At 46.1% G+C, this 23,363-nt stretch overlaps 2 protein-coding genes across 2 annotated transcripts in view; both read left to right on the forward strand.

Annotated features, from left to right (window-relative positions):
* LOC147614988 (uncharacterized) overlaps window positions 1-23,363 on the forward strand; it is a 49,072-nt gene that overhangs the window by 20,990 nt on the left and 4,719 nt on the right. The window lies entirely within an intron of this gene.
* LOC147614989 (uncharacterized) lies at window positions 20,125-21,173 on the forward strand. Its single transcript, XM_086779830.1, has 2 exons — window positions 20,125-20,860; window positions 20,912-21,173. The coding sequence occupies exons 1-2, from the start codon at window positions 20,578-20,580 to the stop codon at window positions 21,142-21,144; spliced, it is 516 nt and encodes a 171-aa protein (XP_086635956.1). The 5' UTR covers window positions 20,125-20,577; the 3' UTR covers window positions 21,145-21,173.

Genomic DNA, 23,363 nt, shown 5'->3' on the forward strand with positions numbered 1-23,363 from the left:
CATTACAGCAGGAAAACCAGCCCTTAAATGGTGCTGAAAATGGTCCAAATGGACAGCCAAACATGGCAGAAGATATCCCTATGGATATACCACAGTTGGAGGAGATACCGGGCATGATATTTCAGCCTTATGGCATGGAACAGGAGCCACCAATGGGTGATATGCAGGCTGGACAGCAACCTGCAAATGATGGTCATTGGGTACGGAGGTCCACTAGACCCTCCAGAGCCCCTGACAGGTTTGTTCCAGGGGTTGACTACTTGATGCTCACTGACTGTGGGGAGCCCTCATGTTATAAGGAGGCTTTACAGAGGGCAGACAAGGCTCTTTGGGAGCGTGCCATGAAGTCAGAGATGGATTCTCTGCACAAAAATGGAACATGGAAGTTGGTGCCTTTGCCTGCAGGCAAGAAGGTTTTGCCATGCAAGTGGGTTTACAGGCTCAAAGTTGCACCAGATGCAAAGCCAAGATACAAAGCTAGGTTAGTGGCTAAGGGCTTCAAGTAGGAATATGGTGTGGACTTTGATGAGATCTTCTCTCCAGTGGTCAAAATGACCACACTTAGAGCTGTGTTGGCTTTGGTTGCGCATGATGATCTTGACTTGATTCAGATGGATGTGAAGACTGCTTTTCTTCACGGTGATCTCCATGAGGAGATATATATGCAGCAGCCAGAGGGTTATGCAGTAAGTGGAAAGGAAAAGCTTGTATGCAAGCTGAAAAAGAGTCTTTATGGGCTCAAACAGGCACCAAGGGAATGGTATCATAAATTTGATACATTCATGAAATCACAGAAATTCAGGAGAAGTGACATAGATCACTGCTTGTACACCAAGAAAGCTTTGGATGGCAGTCTATTGATCCTCATCTTGTATGTTGATGATATGTTGATTGCTGGGAAATCTCGTAAAGAGATGGATGCCTTGAAGCAGAGGCTGCATCAAACCTTTGATATGAAGGATTTGGGTGATGCAAATCACATTTTGGGTATGCGGATACTTCGGGACAGAAATCAGCATGTGTTGTATTTGTCTCAGAAGGAATACATTGGCAAAGTCTTGCAGAGGTTCAATATGGACGGGGGGAAGAAGACTAGTACTCCTTCGCCTCCATATGTGAAACTCAGTGCTATGGACAGCCCACAGTCGGATAGAGACAGGGCCTGATATGGCCAAGGTTCCGTATGCTTCAGCTTGTGGCAGTCTCATGTATGCCATGGTTGCTACTAGGCCGGACATTGCATTTGCAGTGGGAGTGGTTTCTAGATACATGGCCAACCCTGGCAAGAAGCATTGGGAAGCAGTGAAAGGTGTCATGAGATACCTGAAGGGCACACAGGATATGTGCATATGTTTTGGCAAACAGGATGCATTAGTGCATGGTTACACGGATTCGGATTATGCCGGTCATCCAGATAACCGGAAGTCTACTACCGGTTATGTGTTTACATTCACAGGAGGTGCTGTGTCATGGATATCCAGGATGCAGAAGTGCACAGCCTTATCTACTACAGAGGCCGAGTATATTGCAGCCACAGAGGCTTGCAAGGAGGCATTATGGCTATCTCGGTTAGTGGTTGATTTGGGCTATACACGGGATATTCCATTGTTGCATTGTGATAGTCAGAGTGCCATCCAGTTGGCAAAGAACCCTGTCTTTCATGCAAAGACGAAGCATGTGGATGTGAAGTATCACTTCATCAGAGAGGTGATAGAGAACAAGCAAATTCAGCTTGTTAAGATTCATACGGATGACAACCCGGCTGATCTGTTGACGAAGAGTTTGCCTCCGGAGCGGTTTGCTCATTGCAGACACTTGATGGGCATTGGATGAGGCCAGTTTCAGCCTTGATATGGCCTTGTATATTATCATGTACATGCTGATTTTTCTTTTCCTTTACTTAAGGGCACTTTGCCTTTAAGTGGGAGGTTGTTGGGGTAAAGGCGTTATGCCCACCCTTATAGTGTGTACAAGCCCATAAGTTATAGTACATAGTACACTTAGTACTTTTAATGTACTAAGTGCACTATGTGTACTAGTGCAATATACATGTGTGATAGGGGAGTCACACACTCATGCCTCATGAGTTGACTTATCCCCACAACTCTCTCTCTCTCTCTCTCCCTTGTTCTCTCTGTGTATGTCTCCCACACATGAATTAACCTAACCCTAATTCTTCTCACTCCTACACAAAACTAGAGAAGGCTAAGAAGGCAATCACAAACAGAGATTCAAGAAGCCAAATTAGGATTCCGAGAGGAGCATGTAGGCCTCCGAAAAGACATGGAAGCAACCAAAGAAGAGGTTGGAGAAACCTCCAAGTGGGTTTAGGTTGTGAAAAAGCAAAAAACAGTCCACACCTCGACTCCACCTTGAATGCCACATCCATCATGATGGCCACGCTTGAGGAAGAGAAGCGTCGCCAATCTAGGGCTCTACATGTGCGAGTAACAGGCTTGCAAGTGGGCGAGTCACCAAAAGAGGACGGTGAGACTTTATGTAGATAGATTGGCCTCACTGACACCCCTTTTGTAGATGCTTGGCGAGCCGGGAGGGACTTAAAGAGGGAGAGGCCTCTCCTACTCAAGTTCAAAGATTCAGAGTCCCATTTGGCTTTTCTTGAAGAAGAGGGCCACCCTTTAAACACCAAAATATACCTTGGAGATGACCTCACCCCCTACAGGTGGAACACAGGAAAGCCGAGATGGTTCAGGTTATGGAAGCCCGCAAGGCAGGAAAATGGGCTGTTTATCGTGATGACCGAGTCATCATCACGAATAAACGCCCCACATGATGGTGCGGGGCCTATGACACCATAGATGGAGTATGGAATTGCAATGGAGCTCTATTGTCAGACATAGGAGGCTTCAAAGAGACTTACACAGATAGGGATATTATCTTCTACACAGAAACACATCAAAGTCCTCAGAGAGGGCTACCCAAAGTGGAGGGTTATACATGGGAATCAACTTTCAGAAGACAAACACGCACCACAAGGCGGGTGCGTGGCTCGGGAGGAGTGACATGTTTGTTTTGCCCTCATTCGAGAGGCATGCTCACAATGGTTAGACACGATGAGGAGGCTCGTTTTATGTGGATGTGATTAGCCAGGCCTGGCTTGAGAGTGATGCATATTGCAGTATGCTACTTCCCACTAGAGAAATCAGAATATGCTTGCAGGTTGACAGAGAAAGGGGAGAATCCCTATGTGCCATTATTTTTAGACATTGTAGAGTTCTCCCGACAGGGAGAGGTCCTCCTATTAGGAGACTTTAATGCGTGGGCAAAAGGGGAACAAGCGTAGACATATGACTTTCAGGGAGATGCCATTATGTTGTTAGAAATTGACTTGGCTGAGATGGGCCTCCAGAGGGCCAACTAGGATATGGGGAATGCAACATCATATGGTAGACACTTCTTGGAGATGGGGGCTATGCATGAGCTAGTTATATATAATGGGTTGTCTAGATGGCCGTAGTCGGACAACCTTACATCTTTTCCGCATGGGGGACGCACTAGTACAGTGGATTACCTCATGAGATCTCCCACTCTTATACCACACATCTCAGACTGTAACATGCGGAAGCTTTGGGGGAGATCAGTAACTTCCATGCTCAAAAATCAGCACACTTTTCGCGACCAAAATAACGCACAAAATTGAATATAGATGTGCAAAAAATAGAGAGAGAGAGAGAGAGAGAGAGAGAGAGAGAGAGAGAGAGAGAGAGAGAGAGGGGGGGAGGGAGGGAGGGAGGGAGGGAGGGAGGGAGAAGAGGACATAGTATTGGGTCCTGAATACCCTCTGTAGGGTCCCCCACCACTGTAGGGTCCCCCACCACGGATGGTGTATTTACTTTTATTAGAATGATGCAAAATTGAAATAAAAGATTGAACTTGAACCTTCTTAGCAGAGGAGAATCCTCTGCCCTTGACCTTTAATCCTTCACCCTTGTGTTACCTTCTCCTTGGCTGTCTTGGCCCTTGAGAGTTAGCTTCAGCACCTTGTGAATTATGAGATAGGTAGGACTGATTTATGCACTGGGTATTTATACCCCTACTTAATGTTGGTCGGCTAGTTTTACCTAGGTTGGCTGACTGAAAAAGCCCACAACTTGCTTAAAGTAGCATTTAATATGCTAATAAACATGCGTGTTCACACCTAGACTGACTGGCCACTTGTGCAGGCTGCTAGACAGCCTTCTGGTGGGCTCTTGCAGTTTTGGCTGCCCTATGGGCTAGTTGACTGGCTGGGCTGGCCCAAAGGCAAGGCCCAAAGGCAAGTCGACTGCCTGGCCAAGCCCTCTTGGGCTGATTGATAGCCTGCCCAGCCCCTCCTGGGCAGGTGGGCAAGGGCCATGGGCCCTTGGGGTGGCCTAAGGCCTACCCTTGCCCAAACATGGGGTATCATACCCCTTTTTGGGGTAGCCCTAATGGATGCCCCCTTCTACATGCAACCTACACAGCTGTTTGGTATCTGGCCACCACAGACCAAACACACAAAGCAACTGTCATCATTCGAGAGGGAGACTCACAACGCGGATTGGCATTGATTCATGTGTAGGACAATGCACACCTGACCTTGGACGCATGTGTAGGACAATGCGCACCTGACCTCGGGCGAATGGAGTGGAACTTTGGTTGACTCGTCGGACTGGGCTCACATGGGACCAGTTTTTCACCCCAAGTCCTACACCTTGTTGTTCAGATATGTCTACGTGGCATTCAAGTGCGGGGTGCACGTGACATCCCCTTTGCTTAACTTGACGGAAGCTGCATAGCCTCCAAATAATCCGTCTCAATAATGCCGGATAGTCGTCGAAAAACTCTTTGTCAAGCCATACCGCATCATGGGTCCCTCGGCCCTGAAACTTTGTGAGGAATTGTCTTTGCCTTCGGCTTGAGCCATGCTTGAAGCGGTGCAAAAGGATTTGTTCTACTTCAGCCTCATCAGTGATATCTGGTTTCACTTCGTCTTTCACTTTTGAAGGGATCAGACCTACACATGGTTTTAACCAACTGACATGGAACACATCGTGTATAGTCCAACTCGGAGGTAGCTTCAACTTCATTGAAACCTCGTTAATCTTTCTCTGGATGGGAAAAGTTCCGAAGCTCGTGAATGACAATTTTGGGCAACACTTGCCCACATGTTTCAACCTTTGCTTCATAATCCGAAGATACACCTCCAAAAATGATTCGTAAACTTGGCATCTCGGTCTGACACTATGGTTCTAGGGATCCCACACCAATCGAGTACCAATGCCGAATGAACACATGGCCAACATCTTTGGTAGTCACATTGGCCCTGCATAGAATAAGCATAACAAATTTGCTAAATCTATCAACTATAGTCGAGCACCGAGTATTACGCTTACCCGGACTGGGAGGCAGATTCGTGATAAAATCTATTGAAATATCTTGGAAAGGTCCCTACGGAATTGGCAAAGGCTGTAATAACCCTATCTTCTTCCCACAAGGAGCTTTCACCTTTTGATAAATATCACAATGTTGTACATATGAAAACACATCTCGCCTTATCTTTGGCCAATAGTATTGCTTTTAACTTCTCCAAAGTCGAATTCATGTCCCTATGACCACCAGTAATGGCGTCATGGAGAAGAGCTACCCTGAACGACTTCATGACACATAGTTGGCCTTTTTAGAAAAGCCATCTATCGTGTATCAAAAAGTGGCATGGTCCTGTGGCATCCAATGCTTGTTTCCAATGTGTACCAAATTCCTCGAAATCCGCATACGTGTGCTTCATGCCGTCGAGTCCCGTACCAACAAGGTCGAGTCTAGTGGTTTGAATCAAAGTTACCTGAGGAGTTCTCGATCGTAGATCGAGTAATTCTTTTCTGCGGGCAGTAATTTAGGAGACATGTAAGCTACTGGATGACCATTCTGTTGTAATACACCTCTAATTGCGATGTCACTCGCACATCGATGATCACCTGGAATGGTGCGTCACATGAGGCAAGTGCTAGATAAGGCGCTTCTAATAAAGCTACCTTGAGGTTCTTAAATGCCTCCAACGCTCATGGAGTCATTCCAATGTGTTGCCTTTTAGTCTTGACACCCTTTAGCAGATCGGTGAGATCCGTCAAGAGGTCAAAAAACTTGTCTATGTGGGTGGAGTATGCTTGGGATATACCCACAAAGGATCAGATGTCATAAGTAGTCTGTGATACTTACCAATTGACAATCTTGGCCACCTTGGTCGGATCAAGTCGAATGCCTTCTCACTAATTATATATCCAAGGTAATGAACCTCGAACAAATAAAATTCCGACTTCTTCTCATTGACGTAGAGCTCATAACTTTGGTCTCATAGGTCACTTTGGCCTTTTGAAGACGTTAATATAACATTTCATTTCATTTCATTTCATTGATGTAGAGCTCGTTGCTTTCCAGCAACTTCAGGACTTTCTCCACATCAATGTCATGTGCTCAACCGTTAGTTGAAAATACTAGTATGTCGTTTAGAAATATGAACACACACTTTTCAATCAATTCCTGGAACACCTGCATCAGTTGAATGTGGCTGGGGCGTTCGTCAAGCCAAAAGCATGACCACAAATTCATAGTGGGTCCGTTCCATATGGAAGGCTGTCTTGGGGATGTCCCTCTCAACAATCCTCACTTGGTGGTACCCACACTTCAAATCAAGTATCGAGAACACCTTAGCCCCATTCAGCATCTTGAGAATATAATCTATTTGAGGCATCGAGAATCTACTCTTGATAGTTAGCTTATTGAGTGCACGATAATCGACACACAAACGAGAAGACCCATCTTTCTTCTTGAAAAACAGGATCGGTGCTACGAATGGCGACACACTGGGGCGGATGAAGCCAGTTTGCAACAATTCTTGGAGTTGGCGGTCCAACTTCGATTCCATTGTCTTAGAAAGGCGATATGGAAACTTGCTCGGGGGTTCCGAGCCTGGGAGGAGATCAATCTTGTGGTCCTCCGGTCTGGATGGGGGGAGCTGGGGAGGGAGATTGTTTCAAAGAAAAATCTTCTGGAACTTTTCATGGAGAGCCAAATACTTCTCGGAAGCACTGGCCACCATCTGGGCAGTTTGGATGTAAATCATCGCACATTGTGCACCTTTCCTGATTGCTCATTTAGCCTGCAAGTGGCTTATGAGCGAAAAGTTTAGGATTCCTGGTTCACACTTAATGGTCACTGGGGCGTTTGACACATTCTGACTAATCTGGAAAGTGTGCTTGTTCCTCTTGACATTAGGAAGGAACTTGTGAAACCACTGAATGTCCAAAATTATGTCTACTTCTACAAGAGGGGCAATCATAAAATCACACATAAACTCAATTCCCTGAATAACTAACTTAACACCAAGAGCTTTATACTTGATGCTCGTCATCATGCCTGTGCTAAAACCCTCAACTTGCTTGTCCACTGAAGTCGGGACGAAACGGGCACGTTGAGTAGCCTATTCTGTGACCACGTCCTCTGTGCTGCTGCTGTCAAACAAGACAATGACTCTCTGGCCACCTATGTAGCCAAGGGTCTTGAGCAATTCGTTGCGCTCATACTCTTGGTCATGGGCGCCCTTCTGCTTATCTTTGAGCTCTCGGCTAATGATTGCTCCAACCGAAGCATTGGGATTTGAAGAACTAGGAACAACCACTGGGGTCTGTGTGGGAGCTGGGCTCACCACTAAAGCCTTGGAGGTTGAAGCGGCAGTCTTTGGAGTGGTAGGCTTCTTAGGACATTCTCGAGAAGTGTGTCCTTTTTTATGACAAAAGAGACACCTACCGTCCTTGTACTGAGCAATCTCCTTAGCACTCAACTTGCCACCGGTCTTGCCTGCCTCCGCTTTCTGGTCTGGAGTAAGCTTGGGCACATTAGTTGAGTTCTTGGGGCTAGAGGCTCCCGTGCTCCGTCCTGGGGGGAAGACCCCGTCTGGTTCTGGCTTTTTCCTCTCCAGAGCTGGTAGTCTGGAAGTAGCCGGCTGGGAAGCCTTGGGCTTTCCACGATTGTGCTTCATTTCAGCACTCTGCGCAAGCGAGAGTGCGTCTTTGAAGGTGGCTGGCCTAAACATACACACCTCCCACTGGATTTGCGTGTCAAGGCCATACATGAATTTCCCTTTCTTGTCTGTATCAGATAAGCCTAATTGCAAACATAAATTTAATTTTTGTTGGTAAACTAAAGGACTAGTTGCGCATTCTGACATGATCCCCTAAACTTGTCTTCGAGTCGCTCAAGGTAATGGGGCAGTAGAAACCGCTGCTTAAGGTCGTGGACAAACTGGTCCCAAACATAAGCTGCCATACCTAATCTGGTGTGGGCATGAGCCCATTAGGTCCACCAAGGAATGGCCTCACCTTCCAAGTACCAACTGGCTAAGATCACCTTGTTAGTATCATTTTTGCTAATTGCGCGGCAAAGTAAGCTTCAAATTGATGCAACCATGAATAAAGAGTTGTGGGGTCGAGTTTACCATTATACTTACTTAAATTCATTTTCTTAGGAAAATGATTTGAGGAAGCCGTTGGTGTCAGTCTTACGTCCAAAGTCGCAAGGCATGTTCCACGCGTCCAATGGATTCGTCTTCACGTTGTCGGATCTCCAATGCACGCATCTGCAACTCAAGCATCGAACTCGACTGCGGTCGTGACCCTTCGAGAGGGTCCCAGAGGATCTGGAATCTGGGAAACAAAAGGAGAGGGAGGAGGAGACGGAAAACCCAGAGTTGGAGAATGGGTACGCTCTTCTAGAGCTAGTATCTGCGTCTTTTGCTCTTCCAACTTGGTACTCTGGTTTGTGATTGCTCGCATCATCTGTTGGAACATCTCTTTAACACTCATGCTTAATGCCCTAGCTGGGCTGCCTGGTGCACTTTGGTCCCAAGTGAATGGGAGAAGAAGATTAGGGTTTAATGTTCATGTGTGTGAGACATACACAGAGAAGCAGGGAGAGAGAGAGTTGTGGGGATAAGTCAACTCATCAGGATGTGTGTGTGACTCCCCTATCACACATGTATATTGCACTAGTACACATAGTGCACTTAGTACATTAAAAGTACTAAGTGTACTATGTACTATAACTTATGGGCTTGTACACACTATAAGGGTGGGCATAATGCCTTTACCCCAACAACCTCCCACTTAAAGGCAAAGTGCCCTTAAATGAAGGAAAAGAAAAATCAGCATGTACATGATAATATACAAGGCCATATCAAGGCTGAAACTGGCCTCATCCAATGCCCATCAAGTGTCTGCAATGAGCAAACCGCTCCGGAGGCAAACTCTTTGTCAACAGATCAGCCGGGTTGTCATCCGTATGAATCTTAACAAGCTGAATTTGCTTGTTCTCTATCACCTCTCTGATGAAGTGATACTTCACATCCACATGCTTCGTCTTTGCATGAAAGACAGGGTTCTTTGCCAACTGGATGGCACTCTGACTGTCACAATGCAACAATGGAATATCCCCTGTATATCCCAAATGAGCCACTAACCGAGATAGCCATAATGCCTCCTTGCAAGCCTCTGTGGCTGCAATATACTCGGCCTCTGTAGTAGATAAGGCTGTGCACTTCTGCATCCTGGATATCCATGACACAGCACCTCCTGTGAATGTAAACACATAACCGGTAGTAGACTTCCGGTTATCTGGATGACCGGCATAATCCGAATCCGTGTAACCATGCACTAATGCATCCTGTTTGCCAAAACAAATGCACATATCCTCTGTGCCCTTCAGGTATCTCATGACACCTTTCACTGCTTCCCAATGCTTCTTGCCAGGGTTGGCCATGTATCTAGAAACCACTCCCACTGCAAATGCAATGTCCGGCCTAGTAGCAACCATGGCATACATGAGACTGCCACAAGCTGAAGCATACGGAATCTTGGCCATATCAGCCCTGCCACTATCTGACTGTGGGCTGTCCATAGCACTGAGTTTCACATATGGAGGCAAAGGAGTACTAGTCTTCTTCCCCTCGTCCATATTGAACCTCTGCAAAACTTTGCCAATGTATTCCTTCTGAGACAAATACAACACATGCTGATTTCTGTCCCAAAGTATCCGCATACCCAAAATGTGATTTGCATCACCCAAATCCTTCATATCAAAGGTTTGATGGAGCCTCTGCTTCAAGGCATCGATCTCTTTACGAGATTTCCCGGCAATCAACATATCATCAACATACAAGATGAGGATCAATAGACTGCCATCCAAAGCTTTCTTGGTGTACAAGCAGTGATCTATGTCACTTCTCCTGAATTTCTGGGATTTCATGAATGTATCAAATTTATGATACCAATCCCTTGGTGCCTGTTTGAGCCCATAAAGACTCTTTTTCAGCTTGCATACAAGCTTCTCCTTTCCACTTAGTGCATAACCCTCTGGCTGTTGCATATATATCTCCTCATGGAGATCACCGTGAAGAAAAGCAGTCTTCACATCCATCTGAATCAAGTCCAGATCATCATGAGCAACCAAAGCTAATACAGCTCTAAGTGTGGTCATTTTGACCACTGGAGAGAAGATCTCATCAAAGTCCACACCATATTCTTGCTTGAAGCCCTTAGCCACTAACCTGGCTTTGTATCTTGGCTTTGCATCTGGTGCAACTTTGAGCCTGTAAACCCATTTGCATGGCAAAACCTTCTTGCCTGCAGGCAAAGGCACCAACTTCCATGTTCCATTTTTGTGCAGAGAATCCATCTTTGACTTCATGGCACGCTCCCAAAGAGCCTTGTGTGCCCTCTGTAAAGCCTCCTTATAACATGAGGGCTCCCCACAGTCAGTGAGCATCAAGTAGTCAACCCCTGGAACAAACCTGTCAGGGGCTCTGGAGGGTCTTGTGGACCTCCGTACCCAATGACCATCATTTGCAGGTTGCTGTCCAGCCTGCATATCACCCATTGGTGGCTCCTGTTCCATGCCATAAGGCTGAAAAATCATGCCCGGTATCTCCTCTAACTATGGTATATCCATAGGGATATCTTCTGCCATCTCTGGCTGTCCATTTGGACCATTTTCAGCACCATTTAAGGGCTGGTTTTGCTGCTGTAATGGCTGATTTACAGCCCTTGGTTGCTGTCCATGATGTCCATCATCATCAAAGATGACTCTGCCAGGCTTCTGTTGCCTTGCAGGCTCCTTATACATGCATGTTTCATAAAAAATGACATCATTGCTGCGTATAATCTTTCTATTCACGGGATCCCAAAGTCTATACCCCATTTCATCTTTGTCACCATATCCTAGGAATATGCATTTGTGAGACTTAGGATCAAGTTTGGTGCGCATTTCCCTGCGTATGTGCACGTACGCAACGCAACCAAACACTCTCAAGTGCTTGTATGACGGAGGCTTCCCTGTCCATACTTCCTCTGGCACTTTCCCACCAAGCCTCGTGTTAGGTGACCTGTTTATAAGGTGAACGGCTGTCATAACAGCTTCAGTCCAAAAACCATGAGGTAACGCAGCATGTGACAACATAGAACGGACCTTCTCCTGAATGGTCCTGTTCATCCTCTCTGCTGTCCCGTTTTGTGGAGGATCATAAGGAGTAGAGAGCTCCCTCTTGATGCCTTTAGCATCACAAAAGTCCTGAAACTGTTTGGACATATACTCTCCACCATTGTCGGAACGCAAAGCCTTCAGTGTTTTGCCAGTTTGATTCTCAACAAGAGCAACAAACTTCTGAAACACTGAGAATGTATCACTCTTCAAACGAAGAGGATAGACCCACACCTTGCGTGTGGCATCATCAATAAAAGACACACAATATTTTGCCCCTCCCAAAGAAAGCTGAGGCATCTCACATACATCTGGTTGCTGTAGGCGTCTGACTATGTGTCCGCAGCCAGTTACGTGTCCGCCTGCTTTTGCCTGTGTTCGCTCGCTGCTGAGCGCCACTCGCCTAGTAGCCAGCCGACCAACGCTTGAAAGCTGCAAGCGCACGAGTGGTTGGGCAGTCCTCGTGGGTGCTGGGCAGCCCACGCTACTGGCTAGGGCTGGCTGGGCTGCCTACGTCCAGCTGCTGGGCAGCAGTTGAGCAGCCCACGCCTCTTGGCTGGGCAGAGAAAGGCGACAAGATCAGGGTACGACCAGCACCTTCAGAATTCAGCACGACAGTACGACTGCTCCACTGCTGAGTTAAGCTTAAAGCTCTGATACCAGTTGAATGGGAGAAGAAGAATTAGGGTTAGAGTTCATGTGGGAGACATACACAGAGAAGCAGGGAGAGAGAGAGTTGTGGGGATAAGTCAACTCATCAGGATGTGTGTGTGACTCCCCTCTCACACATGTATATTGCACTAGTACACATAGTGCACTTAGTACATTAAAAGTACTAAGTGTACTATGTACTATAACTTATGGGCTTGTACACACTATAAGGGTGGGCATAATGCCTTTACCCCAACACCAAGGTTCTTGGTCTATCTCGTTGTCGAAGCTCGCCATAACATGAAAATGCACCTTCTTTCCGGAGCGCAATCTGACCATCCACTATGTGTGTGGGAGACTTCCGAAGGCTGAAAACCAACCATCCTTCGAGAGACAAGTGTCATGTGCAGGACAGTGCACACCTGACCTCGGACTACTGAGATGGATCCCTGGCTGACTCGTCCCGGACTGGGCTCACATGGGACCAGTTCACCATCCCAGGTCTTGCACCTTTTGTACAGAAATGTCTACGTGGCATCCAAGTGCGGGATGCACGTGACATCCCCTTCTGCTTAACTTGACGGAAGCTGCATAGCCTCCAAATAATCCGTCAATAACGCCAGATAGTCTTTGAAAAATTCTTTGTCGAGCCATACCGCTTCATGAGTTCCTCGGTCTTGAAACTTCGTGAGGAACTGTCGTAGTCTTCGGTCTGAGCCATGCTTGAAAGCGGAAGCTCTGGGAGTCTTCTTTCAGCCCTAAACACTCCTGGAAACCATCTGATGCAAAACGCAGATATAGAGAGAGAGTAGAGAGAGAGATGTGCTGGAAAATTCAGTATATTCTATGGTACAAAAAGGTACCTAATTCTGCAGCCATGGGTTGCCTTACATAAAAAGGTGGTAACTCACCAAAACAATCCCCTATGGGACCCCTAATGACTCACACCCCTAGAGGGAGTGAATGGCTAACACAATGAGCACTTGGGCCTATTTATAGGTCCCTTGGACACTTGGTAAACTGGCCGATTGCTGGTCGGCTAGTAATAAATGCATAAAATGCTATTTAATACATCCTCCTCCTCCTCCTCCTCCTCCTTGCGCCTGCTGCTGCTGCCCTTGTTTTCTGTTTCAGCCGACAGCCCTCTGTGCAGCCTGTAGCCGACAGTCATCTGAACTTGAGTTTGCTCTTTAAGTCTTTCTCCAATCTACACTGCCAAGAGTGCTCTGTGCTCTATCATCCTGGTTCTACCTGGTTCTACCTGGTTCTACTCTTTATCTGCCTGCCTCTTCTGGATTTAGCCCTCAGAATGTCCATGGCATCTATGATGCACACGACATCCCCCTCTGCCAAACTTGATGACGGGATTCCAACCTGCTCTTGGATGACTGTCATCATCCCAATCCTGTCCCGAAGTCCCTCTGTCATCATCCATCCCTGGCAACCCTTTTTCTCTGAACACCCAGCCTGTTCTCCAAACCACTCTGTCTCAGATGAAGATCTATGCATGTGGTTTTCCTCTAGTCCACAATCCGTTCCTGCCCCGACTCTGAACACTCTCGTGGTCCTCATTCTTGAGAGATGAGTCTGGCACCCTCACATCACCCTTGGAGGATCAACCTCCCTTGGGACCGTTGCTTGAGAACCTATCTGGCTCACAGGACTGCCATCCCCTCTAGCACTGTGGAACACCACCAACAAACCTCTTCGGAGTTCTTCTCGATCTGTGTTCCTTGCCTTGGGCTTCGCATCCGTGTACTTTCTTTTCTCGATCTGTGTTCCTTGCCTTGGGCTTCGCATCCGTGTACTTTCTTGTACGTTGGACTTGTACACCATCATCTGGGACTGAATCAATGTTTTGCTTGGCTGAGCCTGATGCTTTGATACCAATGTAACACGCGGAAGCTCCAGGAGTGTTTAGGGCTGAAAGAAGACTCCCAGAGCTTCCACGTGTTACAACAAGAGTCACTCTGAAAGGGGTGGTCCACCAGAGTCTAAAAAGCAACCACATGAGCGAGAGAAAATTTCTGGTTTCTTGCTGAGTCTTTACACTTGAAGTAGGCTCTGATACCACTGTAACATGCGGAAACTTCGGGGGAGATCGGTAACTTCAATGCTAAAAAATCAGCACACTTTTCGCGAAGAAAATAACGCACAAAATTGAATATAGATGTGCAAAAAATAGAGAGAGAGAGAGAGAGAGAGAGAGAGAGAGAGAGAGAGAGAGAGAGAGAGAGAGAGAGAGAGAGAGGGGAGGGAGGGAGAAGAGGACACAGTATTGGGTCCTGAATACCCTCTGTAGGGCTCCCACCACGGATGGTGTATTTGCTTTTATTAGAATGATGCAAAACTGAAATTAAAGACTGAACCTGAACCTTCTTGGTTGAGGAGAATCCTTTGCCCTTGACCTTCAATCCTTCACCCTTGTGTTAGATTCTCCTTGGTTGTCCTGGCCCTTGAGTTAGCTTTAGCGCCTTGTGAATTATGAGACAGGTAGGATTGATTTATGCACTGGGTATTTATACCCCTACTTATGTGGGTCGGCTAGTTTTACCCAGGTCGGCTGACTGAAAAAGCCCTATGACTTGCGTAAAGTAGCATTTAATGCTAATAAACATGCGTGTTCACACCTAGACTGATTGGCCACTTGTGCAGGCTGTTGGACAGCCTTCTGGGCTCTGGCCGCCTGCAGTTCTGGCTACCCTATGGGCTAGTCGACTGGCTGGGCTGGCCCAAAGGCAAGTCGGCTACCTGGCCAAGCCCTCTTGGGCTAGCTGACAGCCAGCCCAGCCCCTCTTGGGCTGGTGGGCAAGGGCCATGGGCCCCTTGGGGTGGCCTAAGGCCTACCCCCTGCTCAAACATGGGGTATCATAACCCTTTTTGGGATAGCCCTAATGGATGCCCCCTTCTACATGCAACCTACACAGTCTGGCATCTGGCCCATAGACAAAACACACAGCAACTGACATCATTCCAGAGTGAGACTCACAGCGCGGACTGGCACTGATTCATGTGTAGGACAATGCATACCTGACCTTGGATGCATGTGCAGGACAATGCACACCTGACCTTGGACGAATGGAGTGGAGCCCTGGCTGACTCGTCCCGGACTGGGCTCACATGGGACCAGTTTTCCACCCCAAGTATTGCACCTTCTTATTTATATATGTCTTTGTGGCATCCAAGTGCGGGATGCACATACACAGACTTCACCATCCCTCCTCCCCTCATACTACCTAACCACGCATTACTTTCTTTCACGATCTCATGCCCCATCTTACTGCCCAGACCCACACCCCCTGTCACCACCTTCACTCGGATTCATTTCCATCATGATCTTGACCACATCTATGAGGACCACCTCTCCCGATACATTTCAGCTCTCGACTTATCCCTCCCTATCTCCATCATCAAATCCCAACTTTCCTCCATCGTTCATGACTCTGCCCATGCCAGCTTCCCCTACACCACATGCTCCACAACAAGTTTGCTAGTGGGATCCCAACCCCAGAATGGATGCTACAATGAAGAGTGCAAAATCACCAGGCTTCGCCTCTTACGCGAGAGGGAACATGGGCTAATTTCAGCACATAAGATGCAATGCATCTTCCATACATTCACTCGCCCGAAAGAAATGGGCATTTCTCACCAGATGAGAACAAGAGTTATACCAGCTCTTTTTGAGCGAGGACAACTCAGAAGCTTGGCACATTCTAGAAGAAAAAAGAGCACCTACACCTATCACAGATCCTAGCCTTTGGGAAGCCTATAAACAATAGCTGTATGATGTGCCAAACCAGCCTATACCACAAATGTCACACATCCCTAGGCCTACATCATCTTCTCTCTTTGATTCCCATGGGCATTTCTCACCAGATGAGAACAAGAGTTATACCAGCTCTTTTTGAGCGAGGACAACTCAGAAGCTTGGCACATTCTAGAAGAAAAAAGAGCACCTACACCTATCACAGATCCTAGCCTTTGGGAAGCCTATAAACAATAGCTGTATGATGTGCCAAACCAGCCTATACCACAAATGTCACACATCCCTAGGCCTACATCATCTTCTCTCTTTGATTCCCCCAATGTCACTAGGGCTCTTAAAAAGCTGCATAATGGGAGAGTAAAAGATCATGAGGATCTAGACTATTTGTACTTTTGATGTTGAGTTTTGATTTTCCCTTGTATGTATCCGCGGGCCACTACATGTGGTGTCATGTATTGCATGCCTCTAGTTTTCCAACATCCCATTTATCTTTGTTTCTGGTTTGCAGAAAAGTCTGGAAAAGATAAAGGGTTCATTAAATGCTCAATCAAATGCATTAATTGCCCAATCAAAGGCATTAAATGCCCAATCAAAGCTACTTTGAATTTTCCTAGAAGGCAAGGAATATGATGTCAGGAAACAGTCCAGCAGCAGCAGCAACAAACGATAGACACAGCAGCGGTAGCAGCAATAGAAGCAACAACAGATCAAAGAGGACAATAATCTTCAAATAGCAGTTAGTTGAAATGTTCACAGGAACTCAGGAATCTGTGGATGTTATTGAGTGCTGCATCACAAAATTGAAGCTTCCTTTCCATGAAGTAGTTGCAGGTCATATCTTCCCTGCAAAAGAAACTGCAAATATTCGAAATGTCTGTCCAAATCTCAATGGGACAGATGATCCCTGAAATGGAATCTTGTGGGCGAACTGCATTGAGGATGCTTTTGAGGCTTCGTGTATACCATGCAGGTGGAGTGAGACTGATCACGTACTCAGATTCTTTGGGCTGGATAAAAACTTGCTACAAAAAAACATGTACCAAGCTTGGATTTATGTGGTCTTTGAACACAACTGGATCATCAAGCTTGAATGCACAAGAGCAAGTTTCATTTGACGTCAAAGGTACGGATCAACTTGCTATTGAGTTGCAGCATGCACACGCTAAGCAGTGCTAAGGAGGAGGAACTCGAGCAGGAGGGGTTCACAAGAAAGGCAATGAGATCACGTCTCATAAAGGTCAGCGAACCATATGCCAAAGCATTGTATTCTTAAACTAGCTTTGACAGTTTACACTTAAGCACTTTCAGTTTGAGGATCGTGTCAGCATGGACAAAGATGCATGGTGTTTCTCTACCCTGTGGGCAGTCCGCAAGGCAAGGAGAAGAAATAGGCTTCTCTCTTGATTAATTAGTAGAGATAAGGCTCTCTAATGCTGAAATAAGAAATAAAATTCTCCATGGTCATTTGTAGACTTGAATTGACGAGTGTGAGGATGCTTTTCTCACTTTAACCATCTTATCTGTCACATGTCACACTTCTAGAAGCCATCTCTCCTGCAAGGTTGTTCTCTAGAAATATCTTGCTTGCTAGCACCTTTGACATTGCCGCATTGTCAACTTTTGTTCTTTATTGAATTCGACATCCTTTGACAGTAATGGATTCTCCATTGGAGTTTGCTAAAAATAACAGCTTCCCCTAAATTTTAGGAGTTGATTCCTTTGCCTTCCACTTGATGAGAAATGCATGTGAGCACAAATTGAAACCCTGTAACCACAGATGCTAGTTAGGCTAGTAACATTGGATAATCCCCCATTCCCAAAGCTAATATCTGCAAGTAAAATTGGGTGTCCATGCTTTTGTTACTTGGGCAATGTCGAGGCCAGTGACACTCTATCATACCTTCAACGATTCAAAAACTCTTTGCAACTGTGATTGGAAGGTTCAAATCTCTCTCAATGCAATGTGAGTGATTTAGTGAGTGTGTATTCTTAATCAAAATGACTTAAATCATGAGATATGAAAACTAACCTAGACAATAAGCATGATCTATATCTATAAAAAATAGAGCACATGATAAACACCCCCCAAAGCTTTGATAAAACGCTAGCTTTGCTAAATGGGATTGACCATGGCGATTAGTATAAGATACAATTAAGGTGGATCATACCACACTCTAAAATCCATAGAGAGAGACAGAGAGTAGCACACTTAAGGATTTCGGGGCCCACTTTGTTGGAATTAGCCAAGACCACTACACCTTAAGGATTGAGCTATGGAGGATGAAAGGAATCCATGGCAGTTGTTCATGTAGAGAAAGGAAGAAAAGAAAAGGATAACAGAATTGAGTTGGTGATTGCACGACGAAACAGTGATTGATCATGATAGAAAATGAAAGTACAGGAGCCCTTTTATAGGCTTAATTGACCCGTATTAAAGGCCACTTAAATCACAGGAGATAAGCGTCATGACCGCAGGAGAGCACCGTGGGTTGACATCACTGCTTAGCTAACAATGGACTACGAACTAGGAGGAATAATATCTAACATACCCCCCTTCGGGTCATGGGTGGTAGAATCCATGACACGAAACATGGATGCAATTCTTATGGGAAGGTCTTACATGTAAACAAGCAGTGTCTAATTCCAAAAGCTAATATGCAGAGGGAAGGCTTACCTCACTAGAGGCAGTGCCTAGTCCTGTATGAAAGATTCTTGATTACAGAGAAAAAATGCTAAATGGAGAGGATTATAGTAACTGAAGCCAGAACATGGCATGTTCTACCATTGGACTCAGAGGTTCAAAGCTGAGGATGATCAGAGGTCCAATCTGCATGGTTCAAAGGTTCATCAATAGTGAGCATGGCTCAGAGGTAGATGCACATAATTTAGAGACCCATACCCCAAATATGGTCCTTGGACTCAACTCAGAGGCCATGTGAGCTGGTCACATTATCCCCTGAAGAGCAAATCCCCCTGAATAGAATCCGTGATGAAAAAGTAGACTAAAAAGAAATACATATCATTTTGGAGTTAGAATCCGAGCAAAGTATCCCACACAAATTATTGAGTAAATAAAAGGGCTTTAGAGAGTGTAATCATCCCACTGTTCATCACTATAAAGAGACAATGAGTCAACGACGACTACCAGGGTATTGTTTTTGGTTGTTGAGGGATCTAGATCATCATCTGAGTCAGTGTAACAGGAAGTGGCTACCAGCTTAGCATGATATGTTTCTTGTTGTTTTCCCTTCTTCTTGTGGCATTTGTCAATAGTGTGACCAAGCTTCTTGAGTAGCTCCATCTCTTGGGGTTGTTTTTGCTGTAGAAAGCGTATATGGGTAAGTCGTCACACATGCACCGGGCTTCTTCCATAAGAATAGCGACCATATCTTCATAGGACATTTCTCTCCCAATTTTTAAAGCTGTGACGGTCTCTCTGTATCTATCCTCACTCGCTAGGCTATTCAAGAGGAGAGCCTTCTTGTCATCATTGTCTGGTGGACATGTCAAGGTAGTAAGCTGCTGAAATATGAAGTTGAGGTAGTGCAGATGTTGTTTAAGAGTGTCAGAGCCTTTATAGCTTATGCTATATAGTTGCATTTTCAAGAAGAGTTTAGAATTATTTAGGTTTGCACCAAAAATAGCATGTAGATTATCCCATACTTCTTTGGCAATTTTGGTCAAGTCAAGATGATACTGGAGATTATCTGATAAGCTAAGGCCTATTGTCGCCAATGCACTCTCATTCTTTTCCATCCAAGCTACATGATGAGTGGCATCACTACAGACTTGCTCAGGTTTTTCGGTGGTAACATCTTCCACACATCTTCATGCATGAGAAAAAGTTGCATCTTTGTTTTCCACAGGGCTAATTCCGTACCGAAAAACTTCTCTATGGAGATGCCATATTTGCTGATGCTAATCAAAGCCATTGGTCTGCTTTCTACTATTAACAGAATCTTACAGCTAATTCATACAGTTACTTCGACGGGGGATGACTCCAATAGAGATGAGTCAAAGAGCTAACTCAAACAGTTGAATCCGATAACTTAGTGTCACCATTGAGCTATCTAATGGTCCTCTTATCTTCTTGTGTGAGCTTTGGGCTCTGGATGAGCATACTCCGTAGTGGTGCTCCATCGCTAGGACTGGCACGACGTGATTCGTAGTGCCAGTGGATTGCACACGGTGTATGTTTCTGGATTACCACCGCTAGGACTGGCACGGCATGATTCGTAGTGCCAGGGACGGGTGGATTGTACACTGTGTGTGTACCTGGAATTGACTTTCCGGTGGGCCTGTTTGTGCCCGGAAATGTCAAGTATTGTGCAAGTACATGAACGGAGATTATCCTTTAACAATGTTGCATTGTGCACTCATGTTTGCCTGCTTTTGAAATGTTTTCGCGTGAACTGGTTTCGTTTGCATGCTTGACATGTGTGTCTAGCTCAGGGGTCGGGGACGCCCTCCCGTGAGCCGTGGAATGCCTTGTCTTCTGATAGGTTTTGTGGCGTGTGAACAGGTGGGAAATCCTTATTTTAATAAGAGTTTTAAGTTATAAGTCTTATAACTTACAGGTTTCATACTTCATTAAAAGTAGGTGGACACTTTATAAGTGTGGGCACCTTCTTTTGGCCTGGGCACCCTTTTATAGCATGTGGGGTGGGGGTTGGCCACCTACCCCACCTACCACACCCAATCCTTTGCATGGGAGGAAGGCGCCTCACTTCCAGCCCTCTCCCTTGCATTTTGGAGGAAGAAAACACAACTGCTTGCTGGGATTTAGAGAAAACAGGCTGGAGCACTCATTATTTGCTGATTCTGGTCGTACAGCAGGTACAGCAGGTACAGTACCATCATTATTTGCTGATTCTGGTCGTACAGCAGGTACAGTACCATCATTATTTGCTGATTCTGGTCGTACAGCAGGTACAGCAGGTACAATACCATCTTTATTTGCTGATTTTGGTCGTACAGCAAGTACAGCAGGTACAGCAGGTCAAACCAGTGGGGTTATCCGCGTGGATTTAGGACATACGCATTTCCTACAAGTGGCCCAGGTTGTTTCACTCTTCCTACTGGCTGTACGGTGGCTCCAGAAGATTTTCATCGCGAAGAATGAGGAATTCTCCTGCTCTCCTATGTCTGGACTCCTCTTCCATTCACCGAGTCAACTCCGTGAGGGTGCCCCATCGCTAGGACTGGCACGGCGTGATCCGTAGTGCCAGGGACGGGTGGATTGCACGCAGAGTGTGACTCTGGAATGTGCTATGGACGGGGCAGCCCTTGGTGACTGCAGACTCGGCATCAACAAACATGTTTGGGTTTGATACTTTGTTTTTTTTCATCGTGCATTGCTTATTGGAAATCTGGCCTTGGGCCCGAGTACTTGTAACAAATTCTCCCAAGTAATAATAACAATCCTTGGGGGGGGGCCGGCCGTTCCGGCCTCAGTGTGGTGTCATCTATCTATGCTCAGAGTTGTTAATTACTTTTTATTGCTACTTTGTCTTGTGCTATTGTCTTTTAAGAGTGTATATTAAAGTGCTAACTGGAGAAGTGAGTCCAGGAAGGGGTGACCCCTGCTTGGGTCTCGTTTCAGTGGTATCAGAGCACGGATCTTCCTTTTTCTACATTGGGAGACGATCCAAAGGCTTCCTGACCACTCTCCATTAGTGACTTTACTCTTATTATGGCTAGCCAAGCAAGTAGCAAGGAAGTGCCAAATTCAAAGGGACACTCCAGTGGAACACAAGCAAGTGGACGGATGCCTTATGCCCGTGATCATGTATGGTTGGGACAGCCGTCCCGTGGCAAGGAGAAAATGCAAGAGCAAGAGCAAGAGCCAAGTGCCATGAATGCTGAAATTCAGCGTATGCGAGAGCTTCTCCATGCTAGGGAGATGGAATTGGCCAGCCTACGTGAGGACCCACACAGTCAACAAGTGCTAGATGCAAAGAAAAAGGAGGCAACCGTCTTTCAAGACTTTGAAGCTTTGGCTCGTGGATCAGGGCTGAAACCTCGTGAGCTAGCTCTTTCATTCTTAGTGGAAAAGGGTGATGTATTGCAGGGCCAGGATGGGGAGCTTGTTATAAAGAGATCTCCATTGGTGGACATGCCTGGGATAGCCTCTCCAAAGCTGAAATCTGCTGTCCACAAAGAGGAGCCTTCCATTACATCCCGACGTGATTCTACCTTACATGGGAGGCATAGTCATGCCTATGAAGGTAACATTACTTCTAGAGATGATCGTTACAAGCCTCACTCTTCATCTTTGCAGGTTTCTCATGGGCTTAGAGAGCACCGACATCCCCGTACTACTACTTTACCTGTTGAACTCTCCCGTGAAGAGCCATTTCTTCATGCTCCCATTTCCACACCCTCTCCGGATTATGCTTATGCTGCAAGAGATAGTGGTGGGGCTACACACATGCATGCAGGTACAGCACATGCTTCACGTCCACGTATGCCACCTAAGTATGCAGGAGCATCTATGGATGCCAGGGCTGATCCACATGAACGTGGAATCAAGAGGACGCATGGGGATTATGAGCATCATGTTCATAAGCAAAAGGAATTCAAAGCCGGGGACAAATCCGTCAAGTTGGAGACATATCATGGTGAGTTTGATGCTTCCAAGGTTATGTCATTTGTTTCCCAATTTGACATTGCTTTTAGTGATGAGGATTTTTCAGAAAAGTCCAAGGTGAGGCATGCCAGCATGTTCTTGAAGGGCACGGCCGCTCATTGGTGGCTTGCCGAAAAGCTCTCAGGCACTCCCGTGGACACTTGGGCTGAATTCAAAACTAGATTCTATGTCCAATTCTTACCCCCTAATGCCAAGAAGAACATCCGCAAGAAGTGGGATTGGGTTAAGCAGAATGAAGGTGAGTCAGTTCATGCTTATGTATCCAAGTTTTGGAAAACACTCTTGGAAGTTTCCCCTATTATGCAGGTAAATGATGAGGAACGCAAGAGAAAGTTTGAATCGGGACTCCAACCGGTTTATCAATCGGGCTTGGAGTTGTACCCAAACCACACTCTACAACAGCTCATTTCAGCTGCTTTGGCCACCGAACAATTGGAGCAAAAGCTGAAGCAAAATTATAGAGATGGACATGCTCAAAAGGGGAAGGACAAGGCTGTCCCAAATCTGCATAAGGGTGGACAGCCACCTAAAAGGGACTCCAATGAAGTTAAGGGAGCTCCAAAAGCTGAAAGTACCTCAGAGAAGAAGCGTCCCAACAAAAGGCCTAACTATGGACTTACTCCGGAACAAAGGGTGCAATATATACGTGACGGTAAGTGCTTTTCTTGTGGTAGTAAAGATCACATGGTCCGGCAATGCCCAAAGAAAGCAGGCAAAGAGGATGCAAAGGAAACCAAGGTTAATGTGCATATGGTGCCCGATGTACAAGGGGGGACAGCCCATGATGCTTTG

The sequence above is a fragment of the Cibotium barometz genome, chromosome 41 (genome assembly GCF_041138505.1).
Source record: "Cibotium barometz isolate CiBa-2024 chromosome 41, ASM4113850v1, whole genome shotgun sequence".
NCBI lineage: Eukaryota > Viridiplantae > Streptophyta > Polypodiopsida > Cyatheales > Cibotiaceae > Cibotium > Cibotium barometz.